Here is a 16,638-nt window from a genome sequence, read left to right as displayed (position 1 = left end):
GACCAGTGACATTAATACAGTAATCAGTGCTAAATATTATGCACTGTTACTGTATATATGACACTGTTGCAGTATGCAGGGGTTAATACTGGGGGTGATCAAAGGGGTTAAATGTATGCCTAAAGTGCTTACTCACTGTGTGGGGGGGGGGGGGTTCTGTGACAGGCACAGAGAGCTTAGCTGAAACTCCTGATCTCTCCCCGCCTGTCTGACAGAAGATCCGCCTGCTTTGTTTACATAAGCATGTGGGTCTTCATCAGTTTCCCTGACGATCGCTGGAGGGCAGCGGCAATCGTTACCACTCCTCCTGAGGCCCGCCTCCTGCTATGTCTAAACACAGCGGGAGCGCGGCCGAAACTTCGTGCACGAAATCACGTAGTACTACGTGATTTTGTGCAGCCGAGCCGCCCTGCCGCAGTAATACTACGGTAGGCGGTCGGCAAGAGGTTAAAGTGATGCAGACCTTGCAGCTTTCTTAATTATAACACCAATATTGCTTATTTGTGATAATGAAGGAAGACCTTCTAGTTCAGAAATCAGTTTGAAGAAGTGAAACTCACCGATATCTTCAGAACCAAGAAATATATCAGGCTGTCTTTATATTAGACATTAATGCAATGAGTTGCCTTGCATTGCCATGATGCTTTTCAGTGCAACTCATTGACGTGTGCTGAATAAAGGCACCTTAACACAGAAAAAATGATACATGCACCTATTTTAATGCAGCGCACTGCAATGATGTTCATGTGCATTGTGGTGTGTGTTGCATGCAGGTGTCCTCTATTATAATGGTGCAACGGGATGCACCACAAAATGCTCATTACTGTATATTGCGGTAAAACTGCCATAACAAATTGATGTAAAGGAGGCCACAAAATTTCTAAAATGTGTAATGTACTTAGTTTACCTAGAGGAGATGTAGGAGGATGTAGATAGAAAAGCATACAAGGCATACAGTTAAAGATACCCCCATGAACATACTTACTGTCAATTAAAGGTTTGAAGTTGGGCAATGGGAGTGAAGGGTCTGACCTCTTTGTAGATGTGAAGCTCTGCACCCGTGCGCTGAATGTTCTCCGGATTCCACTGAACACCTTGGTGAGGTCACAGTATCGGGTTGTGATATTGGAACAATTGCCAATGGGGGAAAATGGTCCACTGGTATGAGAGGTGAGATCGGAGGAAATGGTTCAATCATTAAATAGTTATTACAGACTTACTGTCTGTCAATTAAATCAAAAGTGCTATCTATCTATCTATCTATCTATCTATCTATCTATCTATCTATCTATCTATCTATCTATCTATCTATCTATCTATCTATCTATCTATCTATCTATCTATCTATCTATCTATCTATCTATCTATCTATCTATCTATCTATCTATCTATCTATCTATCAAATCTGTCTGATGTTCAACACTGGAATATGGTGCCTCTAATGCTAAAACTTTTTTTTTTTTTTTTTTGGCACATTAATACTTACCTAGGTAGATGAAGCATAAGTTAAGCCAAGTTTAAGACTGAGTGAGAACCAAGCTCGTTGCTGCCCCCCCCCCCCCACGCTCACTGAAGCGCTGGGCTGCGGAGGGGCCAGAGCTACCAGCTTAGGCCCTCAGTGGCTTTCTAAGAGGCTGAGCCGGGTGCCAGTCCTCGCATGTGAACCGATCCTGACTTCATTGTCATGATCTTGCTAGAGCCTGGACTGGCTCTGTGATGTCAGCTGACAGCAGGCTTCAGCCCACTGTCAGCTGAAAATGACTCACAGGAGTGCAGAACGAAACTGCACTCATGTGATCCACAGGAGAAGTACAGACAAACAAGCTTTGGCTGTACTTCTCCTTTAAGGTCAGTTTTACATAGGGGTATTAAAGCATAAACACATGTGAGGGCTAAGTTTGCCTGCACAGGGATGTACAAGACACTAGCAGGTAGGATTGTAGATGATATAAACAGTATGTCTGACCTAGGTGTCTCACATATACATGGCGAGGGGCTCCAAGGTTTATGTCTAATATAAAGAAACTTTTTGTTTTCTCAGAATCCTGTAGGTGCTTCAATGCCTCTGGGATTCAGGTCCCAGAACAGTCCTTACTAGGATTAGGATACCAGTCATAGTCATCATCCATCCATCTACTGTAGCTAAGTCTACAAATAAACAATACCATACATACTAGTTTGTCCAGTATTCCACATTGTACAAGATGTCAGATTCAGCGTTCGGTTCCTCCCATGTTAAGATGTGCTTAAAATTATTTGAAGTGAAATTAAGGTTTCTTGGAGGTAGAAGAATTCCTAAAGCTGTGGACATAGGAAAACAACTTATAACATTTTTAGGTTAGCAAACTGATCTATGCTAGTAGACTAATGCAGCTCCCAAGCTGAACCTTAGGCCCCATTCATTCACACTATACAAATGGAGCCATTAGCAATTAGATCAGGGATACCTAGGGAGGATCTCCTGTGATTAGCTGCGGACTGGAAGCTCCATTGAAAGCTTTTTGCAGTGATTGCATGTAAGCGATCATACAGCGATTATAGTATAAAATAGTGTAGCGCAGTCCATATATAAATAAACTCAATTGGTAATAAATAAATTAAAACCAAGCAATTAATAAAAATGGCATTATGATGAATAAAGGAGAAAGTTCATATGGTGATGTAAAAGATGATAAGATGATAAAAGAGACACAGTCCACTGGTGATCCGGTGAAAAAAATATAGCAGCAAGTGTGACTTCTGTGCTCATAAAATTCCCATCACCTGGCACTATCTGCCTCTCACCTCCACAACTCGACCCCAGAGGGTCAAACAGCATGAACAATCACCACGATATTCAGCCAATGATAATCAAATGGAAAACAGGACCACAGCCTCCAGCATAAAACCGCCTAGAAATCGATTATGGCAGAGGATACAGCTTCCCAGATCGTGCTCAAACATAAGGAAAAAAAGAACAGATCTAGTGCTCTCTGTTGCGGTTTAAACGATTTATTGCTCAAATAAAAGTATTGCACTTACATTATATTGCACAAAATCGAGCCTGTAATGCAGAGCCTGCAGCATGCTGGATGGTGCCTGATTTCCGTGTTGTTAGACAGCCTTCGGACCGTGGGGATTGGTCACACGGTTTTTTGATTTTATGAGCACAGAAGTCACACTTGCTGCTATATTTTTTTCACCGGATCACCAGTGGACTGTGTCTCTTTTATCATCTTATCATCTTTTACATCACCATATGAACTTTCTCCTTTATTCATCATAATGCCATTTTTATTAATTGCTTGGTTTTAATTTATTTATTACCAATTGAGTTTATTTATATATGGACTGCGCTACACTATTTTATACTATATTACTGTGAAGGAGTTGGATTACCCTTTTAGTGTTAGCTGCTGGTCCTTGATAATTTATTCAGCGCTGAATCTTTTACAATAATATCATACAGCAATTATCTGCGAATGATGGGCCCTAGACACAGGATGGTCCCTGGAAGCTAAGGATCATGTAACAGAGTAAAGGGGAATTCAGTTTGCAGCATGAGGTTGGGTTCACACTGTGTGCGGAGCGGCTCACAGCAGAGGGTCCGGTGCGTCCTTGGTCCGAATTCGGTCCAATTTTTTGGCAGAATTCAGGACCTGAAACGGACCAGAAGACGTACAGGACCTTTCTATAGACGGCTTCACAGCTGTCCCGGAGCTGTGTGAACCAGCTTCATTGAGAGCTGGTCACAGTCTTCTGACATGCGATTTGGATGCAGAGAAACCCACATCCAATTCGTACCAGTGTGAACCCAGCCTGAGGGTAGTTAGTAGACGATACTTAAAAAGATCACAAGTTCATAAAAAAGTGCAGTACAACAACGTTCATAAAGGAATCTTCATGGGAAAATGGATCACCAACAAAGGTATAGAGTAAGCCGTGCATCAAAAACGTGACATATTAATCATTTAAGTGTATAGGGTGCTCAATCCCATCACCAAATTCAATCGAGGCTGGTCACTTTATAAGTATGACCCCTGACCTAACAGGACAGTCATATCATGCTTCTCCCTTTAGGGGAACATTTAAGATGGTAACTTTACTGATCCAGGCTTGTCAATCTTCAGATGTGTAAGATATATGATGACAATGGATGAAAAACAGATGACAATGGATGAAAAACGGATGACAATGGATGAAAAACGGATGACAATGGATGAAAAATGTATGACACTGGATGAAAACGAATGGCAATGGATGAAAAATGGATGACAACGTATGACAATGGATGACAACGTATGAGAATGGATAAAAAACTGATGACAATGGATGGAAAACCGATGTCAACGGATGAAAAATGGATGACAACGTATGAGAATGGATGAAAAATGAATGACAACGTATGACAATGGATGACAATGTATGAGAATGGCTAAAAAGCTGATGACAATGGATGAAAAACGCATAACAATGGATGACAATGGATGAAAAACTGATGCCAAAGGATGAAAATTGGATGTTGACTGAAAAAACTGATGATAAAAAAATGGGACTGAACTTATGAAATAAATGGTCCGTATGTGTGAAAGGGGCCTTAAAGTTACAGGGTCTCACATGATTGGAGAGAGCAAGGGGTGGGGCAGTGTGGGACCATAGCGAAGTAATAATGAGGAGGTGACTTGGTCTCATGGTCAGGTGAAGCTGTGACAGGCAAACTTTGGATATTTTGGGAAGGTCAGAATTTATTTGGGGGGGGGGGGGTATATTCAAAGTCATGACATCCGTAATACATTGCAATACCTCCGTCATGAGTAAATCTTGCTAGCCGGGACACAAAAAGCAACAAAAACCTGTCAGGGGATCAAACCCCTCAGTACACATTTAAAAAGTTCATGAAAAAAAAAAAAAATTTGATTGAAAAGAAAGAGTGCACACATTGTAAAAATATCGAACACTGTGGGGTTGATATACTAAAACCGGAGGCAGCTGTTCATAGAAACCAATTAGCTTCCATTCTGAAGTTAGAAGCTGATTGGCTACCATGCACTGCTGCACCAGATTTTGCACTTTCCAGTTTTAGTAAATCAACCCCAGTGTGAAGAATTCATAGTTCCTCTATAAATGTAAGAAGCAGTTGTTACAATGGAACTCAAGACAAACAGAGCTCGCTCATACCAGCTGCAGTGGGGTGTGTTGGGCAGTGTTGTCCAATGCAAGAACAAGGCAATATGCTATATGTCCTTATGTGCACATAAATGGGCTGCAATTTGTGTTAAATAAAAAATAAGACATGTTGCATTTTTATTTAGCAAATTATGATGTGCTGTAACACATTGCAATGATAGAATTATCTAGAGGTTAAAAAAGACAGATAAGAAGTGAGCATTGCAATGCGCAATGATAACACATTGCAGTGCCTGTGGACACTGCACACCAATGCATATACATGCTGGGGGAATTAACAAAGGTTTGTGGAAGACAATGCTTACACGACTCTTCTGAACTTAGAAAATGCAGCAGATGCTGCTCCTAATTAACAAAATGGATGCAATCCCTTTTAGGAGCAAGCAGTTCTCTGCAAGAGATACAGCACACAGTACAGAGAACATGACAGCTGGAGCTGCAAGCTCCTATTACTCTGCCAGTCCCCCCTCCCACTAGGCTCAGGTTGGGAGGGAGGAGAAGGGTGTAAACCCTGTCCAGTCTCTGCTTGTGTAGTGTGGTCACAGCATGGGCAGAGAGGGATGTGAGCTGTCTGCTAACAGCTCACATGTCATATGACAAGGTCTCAGCTTGGGGAAACTTTCAATATTAAAAACTACCATTTGTTAATCAGGTGAATCCATAATAATCTAGCCTTTTCTCTCTCAACACTCATCAAACCATACATCATCATTTCAGCATTCACTTTATTCACACCAAAGGTAAGAGGAGATGCGGGACTATAAAGGTGCTGGTATCTACAAAAAAATACATTCTGACATATACAAAGAATTAAAATGTCTCATATTTATTGAAAAAACGCGTATACAGAATACCCAAGTTTATAAAATCAAAAAACATCTCATTGTGTCGCAACGTAACATTTTAGAGCTGGAAAGTTGTTTATGGATTTTTTGCACTCTTTCAAAATGTTTCGCCAATATAGGCTTCTTCAGGAAATGCGCAATGTCTTCACACTCTCTGAACAAAAATATATACACGGATAATGATAATTAAAAACCACATAATTGAAATAGAAGGAAAAACCCACAGATTTTCTGTTCCTTTCTCAATCAGTGGGTTTTTCCTTCTTTTTCGATTATGGGGTTTTCAATTATCCGTGTATATATTTTTGTTCAGAGAGTGTGAAGACATTGTGTATTCCCTGAAGAAGCCTATATCGGCGAAACATGTCAAAATAAGAGCACAAAAAAATCCATAAACAACTTTTCAGCTCTAGAATGTTACATCGCGACACAATGGGATGTTTTTGATTTTATAAAATTGGGTATTCTGTTAATGTGTTTTTGTACAATAAATATGAGACTTTTTAATTCTTTGTATGTGAATTCATTTGGTAGATACCAGCACCTTTAAAGTCCCACATCTCCTCTTACCTTTGTTTTTCATCTATTTGGGATGATGGTGCTATTGTTAACTTTCCACACTTAGTCCTGGTGTGCTCACACAATTATTCACAAATTTATTAACACCAGTCAATCCCTTAACAAAAAAAGCATATGTAGCACTGCCCCCTAGGGAGCTGCTGAGAACTTCTTGGGTTCCCCTGGGTTACCATTAACAACTGACAGCAGATAAACGGCATTAAAATTTTGTGGCTCAGACAATGAACAGTCCAGGGGATTTTTTTTTTTTTGTGTTTTTATTGGAACTTGGATGGGAGAAGGGATGAGTGGGATACTCCAACTTGAACTATGCACAATTCCTGAGGACAACTGACTGTAGAATGCGGCAAGGCTGCTGCTTCACCTTGCCACTGAAGTGAAGATAAAGAATATGTACACTCGTTTAGGTTCCTCTTCAGGGTCTAACTTGGCACCCCCTTTCTCACTTGCTGTGTGCGCTGACCTACTGTCCACTGCAGTGGCGGCCGGTGCGTTGGGGGCGCAGGTGCGCCGCCCCCCATCTATGCGTCCGGCCCCTTAATCTACATGCGGGGCGCCGAACGCATGGAGTTCAATGTTTTTTTTTTATCAGTCACCTGATTAGAGCAGAGCAGTGCGCCCCGAGCCCACCCATTGTGTGACAATAGCAAATTAAAATTCGCTATTGTCACACAGATCCTCCTCCTGGCCAATCAGGAAACAGGTCGGAGACCCGCTTCCTGATTGGCCGAAAGGAAAAACCATGCCATTGGCAGAGGAGGAGGTGGGAGGACTCGAGGAGATGCCGGGTGACACTGATCTCTCTGCATTTAAAGGGGCACACTGATCTCTCTGCATTGAATGGGGGCACGATGATCTCTCTGCATTGAAAGGGGGCATGCTGGACACTCTGCATTGAAAGGGGGCACGCTGGACACTCTGCATTGAAAGGGGGCATTCTGGTCATTCTGCATTGAAAGGGGGCATTCTGGTCATTCTGCATTGAAAGGGGGCACACTCGTCTCTCTGCATTGAATGGGAGCACGATGATCTCTCTGCATTGAAAGGGGGCATGCTGGTCATTCTGAATTGAAAGGGGGAACGCTGGTCATTCTGCATTGAAAGGGGGCACGCTGGTCATTCTGCATTGAAAGGGGGCATTCTGGTCATTCTGCATTGAAAGGGGGCACGCTGGTCATTCTGCATTGAAAGGGGGCACGCTCGTCTCTCTGCATTGAATTGGAGCACGATGATCTCTCTGCATTGAAAGGGAGCATGCTGGTCATTTTGAATTGAAAGGGGGAACGCTGGTCATTCTGCATTGAAAGGGGGCACGCTGGTCATTCTGCATTGAAAGGGGGCATGCTGGTCATTCTGCATTGAAAGGGGGCACGCTGGTCTCTCTGCATTGAAAGGGGGTACGCTGGTCTCTGCATTGAAAGGGGGCACGCTGGTCTCTCTGCATTGAAAGGGGGCACGCTGGTTTCTCTGCATTGAAAGGGGCACGCTGGTCACTCTGCATTGAAGGGGGCACACTATACCTTGATTACTGAAGGCCCCTTTCACACTTTTGTGACCTCAAAGTCACGCAATTTTTACAGCATTTTTTGCCGCAAAGCAATGCCTATTACATTTTTCTGTTTGCGCCCCCCCCCCCAAAAAAAAAATTTTTGAGCACCAGCCGACACTGCTGGAGTGGTCCCGTTCCTGAGCAGACCCCTGGCAAGCTTCCCGGTACTCACGGACACTGTTTTTCCCTGGGTCGCTTTGCCTCCACCTCCCTTGTCAGCATCCACTGGACCTCCTGACTCAGCACCACACAGGCCAACCGCCTGTGACTACCTTCCATACAGACAGGAGGAGAGACAGCCGTCACCCTCCTCCTGGGACCTGGCTTCCCACCCAAAGACCCCTGTCACATGTGCCCGAGGCTTTTATAACATATCCCAGGATGCACCACTGTTGTGCCAACCCACTGGGACAGTCATAAAAGCCTGTGTGTCCCTGGCTGGGTTTCCTCCACTGTCCAACAGGCTCCCCTATTAAATATAGTGGGGACACTCCCTCAGACCAGATGAATCACACCATGGACACATGCAACAGGCCTAACTACTGATCAGGCTCCCCTGATAAGCAGATGGAGCAGGCTATGTTTTACCTGCTACTCCCCTGTTAAGCAGGCAGAGCAAACTACTCTCTCTTCCTAGCACCTATCTAGGAGGGTGCTACACTTAAATAACTCCATACATCTTTTGCAAACTTAAATTGCCATAAATCATGCCACACATTCTCCACCTGTCTACAGCAATCTCTTGGACACACCTCGCTGTCCACCAAACACCTTCTCCTCTGAAAAGTTCTGGTAGGCAGGCAACCATGTATCGTTCCCTCCTCTCCCCTGCCGCCTTCGTTGGCTGACGCAGGGGATCAAGTGGCTGGACCGGAGCAGGCTCAATATAGGTAAGTATATACAGCTTTCTTACACAGGTTAGTAAGCATAGGTGTTAGGAAAGGGGAGTGTCACTGTATTAAACACTAGTAAAAAACTGATATAATACATCAGTCTGAAAACTATCCTTAACATTAAAAAATATAAATGAAAGTGACCCCAAAGCACTGACCTAGCAACGGAAGATGGCACAGCTGCAGCACACATTGTAGACGGACCATCATTCACATCTGTAACAAAAATCTGTCAGACAAATAAAATGTGATGTAAAACAAGAAATGCATAAAATATTCACTAAACACAAGAAGAAAATATATATAGTTGTGTGAGGCTTCTTTCACACCAGCCGACTCCAAAGTTGGGGGATTTTCAGTGCAACTTTAGAGTCTGACTTTGATAAGATTTCTATACTCTCTGGCATTGAAGCCGTGTCAAAGTCGGATTAAAGCAGAACTATAGGCAAATTTTTGTTTTACATTTTGGATAGAGCAAGTGAGGGTTATACAGAGATTTATAGTAACTAAGTAGAACTACTTCACTACTGTACTTAAGTACCGAAAGGCGGTATCTGTACTTTCCTGGAGTATAATTTTTTTCTCCTACTTCCACTTTTACTTCACTACATTTTTTCAATGATTTCAATACTTCTACTCCGATATTATTTTTTTGTGCTGCATAGTTACTCGTTACAATTATAAAAATTACCACTGCAAGAATAGTAGATGGCAGGTTTCATGAAGCTCAAAACATGTGTATTATCAGCGCATACGAAAATAAATGCTACTGTATGTATAAATAAAAGCTGCATTTGAAATAATAAAAAACAATATGATGTTCAAACTTTTGACTTCTTTCTTTAATAACTACATAACACAGTACTTGTACTTTTACTTTCAGTACTTGAGTAGCAATTTTTTTTTCAAAACTACTGGTACTTTTACTTTCAGTACTTGAGTAGCAAAATTTTTAAAAAAACTACTTGCAATACTTAAGTACAAAAAATGTTGAATACTTTAGTACTTCTACTCAAGTCACTTTTTGATCGAGCACTTCCACTTCTACTCAAGTCACTTTTTGATCGAGCACTTGTACTTTTACTCAAGTATGGGTTTCCAGTACTTTATACAACTCTGGGGTTATACCCCTGTCAGATTTTTTTTTTGCCATCTGTGTCCTATTGGGGAGAATTTCCTTCACCTCCTGTCCCATAGCCAAACAGGAATGGGAAATCCCTAAAAATTAAGGGAATTCCTTGGGGACCCCCAGATCACCAGAAGTAGTGTCCCCTTTGGAAGATTTTCTCTCTATTACTTTACTGGGGACAACCTAAAATGTAGGATTTCTTTTAATTTCAATGTTAATTTTTAAACTGGTTTAGTAGTAATACATGTAATTTGTGTTGTGTAATACCTAATTCCAGGGCTTTTTTTCAGCGGGAACGTGGGGGAACACAGTTTCGGCGCCTCCAGCACTGACTGAATGTAATACCAAGGGGTATTTTTATAATACCAAGGGGTGCAGGGGTGTGCTGCAGGGACTATTGATGCTGCCTGCTGGAGGATCTATTGTAGCTGGAGGGGCTCTATTTCTGCAGGGAAGTCTATTGTTGCTAGTGGGGGACAGATTTGTTGCTGGGAGTGGGTCTTATATTACTGGGGGTTGGGGTTCAGTTGTTACTGGGAGATATCTATTGTTGAGGGAGGAGTCTATTGTTGATGGCTGCCAGAGAGTCTATTGATGCTGCCTGTGGGGAGATCTATTGATGCTGTGGGAGGGGGGAGGAATTTTATTGCGGTTGTTGGGGGGAAGGGGATCTATTGTTACTTGGCTACAGGGGATGTATTTTACAGCTTTTCTTGTTATCATTACCAAATTCTTTGGTTAGCACAACAAAATGATACTTGGTTCTGTATTCTCGAAAAGGGCAGTACTGGGAGGTGAGTAGTGGGTGGAACCAAGGACCAGTGCCTGGAGGTGGGTAGGAGGCAGAGAAAAGGGGTGACTTGGAAAGGATTTCTTGCCCCTATTGTATGAGGAAAAAAAGCTGACAAATTCCAAACAAATTATTAAGCACCACAAAATGATACTTGGCTCTACAGTCTCTAAAAGGGCGACTTGGAAAGGGGAGGGGGGCTCCTGTACCTATTCTCTGCCAAAATCTATAACCAACCAACCTCTTAACTGGTACCGAAATTACCACAAAAGTAAAAAAAAAAAAAAAAAAAAAAAAAAAGAGGGGGGATGGGGGGTTAAGAGAGGGTGCAAACATGAAAAAGACTAGAGGAAAAGAAAAAGAGAGAAGAATGAGAGAAAGAGAAGAGCAAACTAAGAATAGGAAGGAAGGAAGTGGGGGATCCATCTCTCACGCACCCAGAAATCAGCTCCCTGCGTCTGGAATCTGTAGGTAAGCCAGGGGGACATTTTTTTTCAAAAAGAGATTGTGTTTATCCCGCAGGACACTCACAATCTTTTCACTCAGCATAATCCAGGTAAATTTACATTAAATTAGGGCTAAATCAATGACCGTTCTTTTCAATGCGGAAGCAATATAGATTTTAGCCGCTAAGAATGTAAAGTACATTAAAGTTTGTGTGTTCCTCAGGATATTTATAACTGGTTTGTTCAACCATGCAATGCTTGCGTCTTTAGTAATATTGACCATTGTAACCGAATATAGACTATTGTACCAAACGTATTGAACTAATGGCATCCCAGTCTTGGTCCGTAGGGTTCAATATTGAGTTGGCCCACCCTTTGCAGCTATAACAGCTTCAGCTCTTCTGGGAAGGCTGTCCACAAGGTTTAGGAGTGTGTCTATGGGAATGTGTGACCATTCTTCCAGAAGCACTTTTGTGAGGTCAGGCACTGATGTGGATTAGAAGGCCTGGCTCGCAATCTCCACTTTAATTCATCCCAAAAGGTGTTCTATCAGCCTGAGGTCTGGACTCTGTGCAGGCCAGTTAAGTTCCTCCATCCCAAACTCGCTCACCCATGTGTTTATGGACCTTGCTTTGTGCACTGATCAAAATCATTTGGTGGAGGGGGGATTATGGTGCTGGGTTGTTTTTCAGGGGTTGGGTTTGGCCCCTTAGTTCCATTGAAGGGAACTCTTGAGGCATCAGCATACCAAGACATTTTAAACTTTTTCATGCTCCCAAATTTGTGGGAACAGTTTGGGGATGGCCCCTTTCTGTTCCAACATGAATGTGCACTTTTGCACAAACAAGGTCCACATAGACATGGATGAGCAAGTTTGGAGTGGAAGAACCTGGCTGGCCTGCACAGAGTCTTGACCTCAGGCTGATAGAACACCTTTGACTTCTTGTCCACATCAGTGCTTGACCTCACAAATGCACTTTTGGAAGAATGGACAAACATTCCCATAGACACACTCCTAAACCTTGTGGACAGCCTTTCCAGAAGAGTTGAAGCTGTTAGAGCTGCAAAGGGTGGGCCAACTCAATATTGAACCCTACGGACTTAGAATGGGATGCCATTAAAGTTCATGTGTGTGAAAAAGGCAGGTGTCCCAATACTTTCGGTAATATAGTGTATATTGTAAAGTAATGAACCCCCATCCAAAAGCACCAAACTTTAGGGCACGTCCACCAAATGTAAATCCGTGCCTACCTGGCTACAACACCTGAAGCAGGAACCTGACGCTCTTGGGTACATCTTCGAGAGGCGGTTCAGTACCAAATACCACCTGGCATAAACTTTATACCCTGCTTCAATCAGGGCAATATTCAAAATGCCTTTATGAATGCGAGTACTCCATGAATGCCAGTGTTCCGCCTCAGGAGCTATGCCCAAATCCCTTTCCTACGTCACCTATTAGGAAAGTTTATCAGATTGGGTCATAAAAAGTGTATACAGCATGAAAGCGCACCCCAGTAGTGGAGACTCTTCCGTATATCTGTTTTCAAACATGGTGCATACTGCAAAATCAGAACTATTTTTCTGTAATGTGTTTAGAAAATGGAAAATTTGCTGTAGGTGGAAGTTCTCTGAGGAGGTCATCTTTATGCTGTGCAGAAAATACAACAAGGGATGTACTCCTTTGTGGTCCAGAAAGTCCCCTATATGGTAAAGTCCCTTATTCAACCACCAACTAAATCGATTAGGTTGCATACCAGGTGGGAAGAGGGGATTATTATAAAGGAGGGCTATAGGTGTATGGAAAGAGCATAGAGGCCATCTTTTGCACCTTATATCCCACAAATTTATGGAATGGGAAAGCTTTGGGTATAATATAGCTTTGCAGTGTCTCTGAGGGATCCATCGTTGGACCTTTGGAAGTGGGGAGCAAGCTTGGGCCTCCAAGGACACCCTCTGCTGTTTACTTTCAATTTCTAAGGACTACATATCCCATGGAACCTTGTTGCCTGCTAGCAGTGGTTCCTCTACTGACGCCGCCCCCTGAAACTCCTCCTCTTAACACCTCTGTGATTCAGAAGACAGGTGTGACACAGCAGTGCCTACTTACAGAGCATAGTGACAGATTATAGGGAAGTAAGTGAGGGTGGATCTTCACAAAGTAAGATTATAAACTTGAAGATCATTCAGATTAATAGGAGTTGGCTAGGAATAATTAAAACACAATGCAGAAATGAATATATGATTTTTCATTTTTACCATAGATACACTTTAACCTCTTACCAAATTGCTCTCATTAGATGTACTGCGAGTAGGGTTGCCAAACCCAAACACTTTAGCGGCGGCATTTTTTTTTTAAATATATACTTTAAGATTGTAAAAGACCTAGGACAGCTTTGGTGGCTCGAAAGAGAGCAGAAATGTGGCGTGCATAGCGGCGAACAGTGAGTATGACAGAATTGTGAGTGTTCTGCATGGAATGCGGGGGTCAGAAATATTTAATGTACAAAATGCATTGGTCAGATATGTGTTGGAGTGTGCTGGAGAAAGGGCTAGTGCTAGCAGGGGGGTGAAGGGAGTTAGATATGTGCTGGGGGACTCTCTTTGGGAGGAGAGAGGGCTAGTGTTGGGGGGGGGGGGGAGTCAGATATGTGCTTGGTGGTGCTTCGGGAGGGGAGAGGACCAGTGCTTGCAGGGGGTTTGGATCTGAGCTGGGGGGACGCTTTGGGAGTGGAGAGGGCTAGTGCTGGGGGGGGGGGGTCAGATATGTGCAATGTGGTGCTTTGGGAGGGGAGAGAGCTATAGCTAGCAAGGGGGGGGCTTTTTGGGAGGGGAGAGAGCTAGAGCTAGCAGGGGGGGCTTGGATATGTGCTGGGGGGGGCGCTTTGGGAGGGGAGAGGACTTGTGCTAGCGGGGGGGGGGAGGGGTCAGATATATATGTGCTAGGGTGCTTTGAGAGGGGAGGGGGCTAGTGCAAGGGGGAGGGGTAGGAGGTCGGATATGTGCTGGAGGAGGGGTGCTTTAAGAGGAAGGAGGGTTAGTGCAAGGGAGGTTGGGGGGTTGGATATGTGCTGGGGGGTGCTTTTAGAAGGGAGAGGGCTAGTGCAAGGGGGGTTAGATATGTGCTGGTGGGCATGCTTTGAGAGGGGAGAGGGCTAGTGCAAGGAGGGGTAGAAGGTTAAATATGTGCTGGGGGTGGGGGGGGGGTGCTTTGAGAGGGTAGAGGGCTAGTGCTGGAAGGGGTTGTCAGATTTTTAATCTAACCCACACTTCTAGCATGAGTCCCTTCCCCTGCCAAAGCGCCCTCTAGCACATATCCCCTTAACCCCCCCAATCATTAACATTTTTTAAGTTGTTCTTCCCAGCCACTCCCCCTCCCCTGTCCATTTACAGAGCATAATTAAAACTTTCTACAGACCTCGATAAGCGTGTCCCTCCTCCTGTGTGTGTAAACAGAGCGGAAGAGGTGCAGGAGGCGGCAGCTTTGATCCACCGGAATAGGCTGCCATCGGGGAGGGGAGACACATCATGGCCGAGCAGATTTGTCACTCTCGGTGCAGTCCTGTGTGTCCAGGTCTCAGGAAGATGAAAACATGAACACATTATTCAAAAACTGGGCTGTCCGGTAGAGAACCGGACAGTTGGCAACCCTAACTGCGAGCAGGCGGCACAGACAGGCACCGTGCCGTACCTGTATGTAGCGGTGTACTTCCTGGTTTGGGAGAGTGCATGCGCGCGCCCCCTGCTGAAACGTGCTGTAATTGGACACAGCACGAGTTTGTCACCAGGGTACAGCCAATTATTATAGCTTTCCACCTGCTGTTCGGCTGTGGCTAAAGCACAGGGTTCTGTGTTGACAAACACACAGATCTCTGTGCACAGACAGGGATCTGTCTGTTTCTTCTCCCTGAAATTAACTCTGCCATTAGTACAATGTACAGTATTATCACTGATCACTGTATTAGTGTCACTGGCCACGTCAGTGTCAGTAAGCGTCCCTACCAGTCAGTGTCAGTTAGCGCTAGATTGCTTGCCCCACTATCACTTTAAAATGAAATTAAAGTGGTTGTAAACCCTCAGGTAGTGTTTGTACCTAATGGTAAGCCTATAATAAGGCTTACCTACAGGTACTGTAAATATCTCCTAAACTTATACCGTTTAGAGATATTTACATTGCATGCAGCCGATGACATCATCGATGCATGCGCTCTGACAGAATGGCCGCCATGCCATTGCTTTAGAACCCTGTGCCGTAAACGGCGGCTCGGGAGTGACGTCTTTGCGGCTCTGGCCAATCAGATGCCCGGATGACGCGTACCTGGAAGTAAGACGGCTGAACATGTCGGCCGTTTTACCGGTAAGTGGGCGGCACTGCGGGGGCTTCGTTCTAAGGTAAGTATTTCATAATGAGCTAGTATGCGATGCATACAAGCTCATTATGCCATTGTCTTTCAGGTTTTTATTTTTTTTTATTTTTCTGAGGTTTACAACCTCTTTAAGCTGAAAAAAAAAAAATATGCTGGCAGGTAGGATTTTAATGACAGAAGAGACCTTAAAAGTCCATTATATATTCTATTTATGCTCTATGAGGAACACAAAGTTATTGTCAGATGGCGGATAAAGCAGTGGCGCGCCCTGACACGTGTTGGCGGACTAGTGAAAGGTGGTTCCTGGAAGAGTTCCTGCACTATACACAGACGTACACTGACACACTCACCTGTCTGCAATCTCTGCTCGTCTCTTATTGTAGATACAGCTTTGCTTTCTTTGAAGCGATGAGAATTTCACAATACAGTTCCGCCCCCATCATCTCAGTGCATTGCCCATTGGATCAGCAGACAAGTGAACTGCGTCTGGGAATACGGAATGTGGTCACTATTACATCATCAGTCATAGGTGTCTGTGGACTGGGCACAATATTTCTGAATAGCAGAAGTTTCCAGCTTGTGGCTTAATGGCTGTTTTGCTAACACACTATGAGAATGATTTTTTTAAAGAATTTGCAAAGCCATTAGCCTACTGAGAATGGATCTACATTTATTCTGTGTAAATGGGGCAGAAAACAAACATAAAATAGGCTATATCCTGTGCTGTTCAAATGTAAACCAATGATTTTAAATGTCAAATACGTACTGCATATTGCCACTAGCTGGAGTTAAAGTAGAATTCCAGGATAAACCTAACTACTCTTAAAAATGTTCCTTCCCAATCCTAACACCTGACGAATCAATCTACTACCTATTT

At 43.5% G+C, this 16,638-nt stretch overlaps 1 protein-coding gene across 1 annotated transcript in view; it reads right to left on the bottom strand.

Moving 5' to 3' along the window:
• LOC309547718 (interferon alpha/beta receptor 2-like) overlaps positions 1–16,180 on the bottom strand; it is an 83,757-nt gene extending 67,577 nt beyond the window's left edge. The window contains exons 1-4 of the mRNA XM_082247667.1: positions 16,112–16,180; positions 9,191–9,261; positions 2,175–2,301; positions 986–1,158 (exon numbers count right to left, since the gene is read on the bottom strand). Coding sequence (XP_082103793.1) covers positions 986–1,158; positions 2,175–2,301; positions 9,191–9,242 — 352 coding nt within the window. The 5' untranslated portion in view covers positions 9,243–9,261; positions 16,112–16,180. The remainder of the gene's footprint in view (positions 1–985; positions 1,159–2,174; positions 2,302–9,190; positions 9,262–16,111) is intronic.
• Between the last annotated feature and the right edge of the window lie 458 nt (positions 16,181–16,638).

Source organism: Pelophylax lessonae (genome assembly GCF_965119305.1).
Source record: "Pelophylax lessonae genome assembly, chromosome: 2".
NCBI lineage: Eukaryota > Metazoa > Chordata > Amphibia > Anura > Ranidae > Pelophylax > Pelophylax lessonae.
Note: the sequence above shows the minus strand (reverse complement) of the source record. Positions and strands in the feature narration are given on the sequence as shown.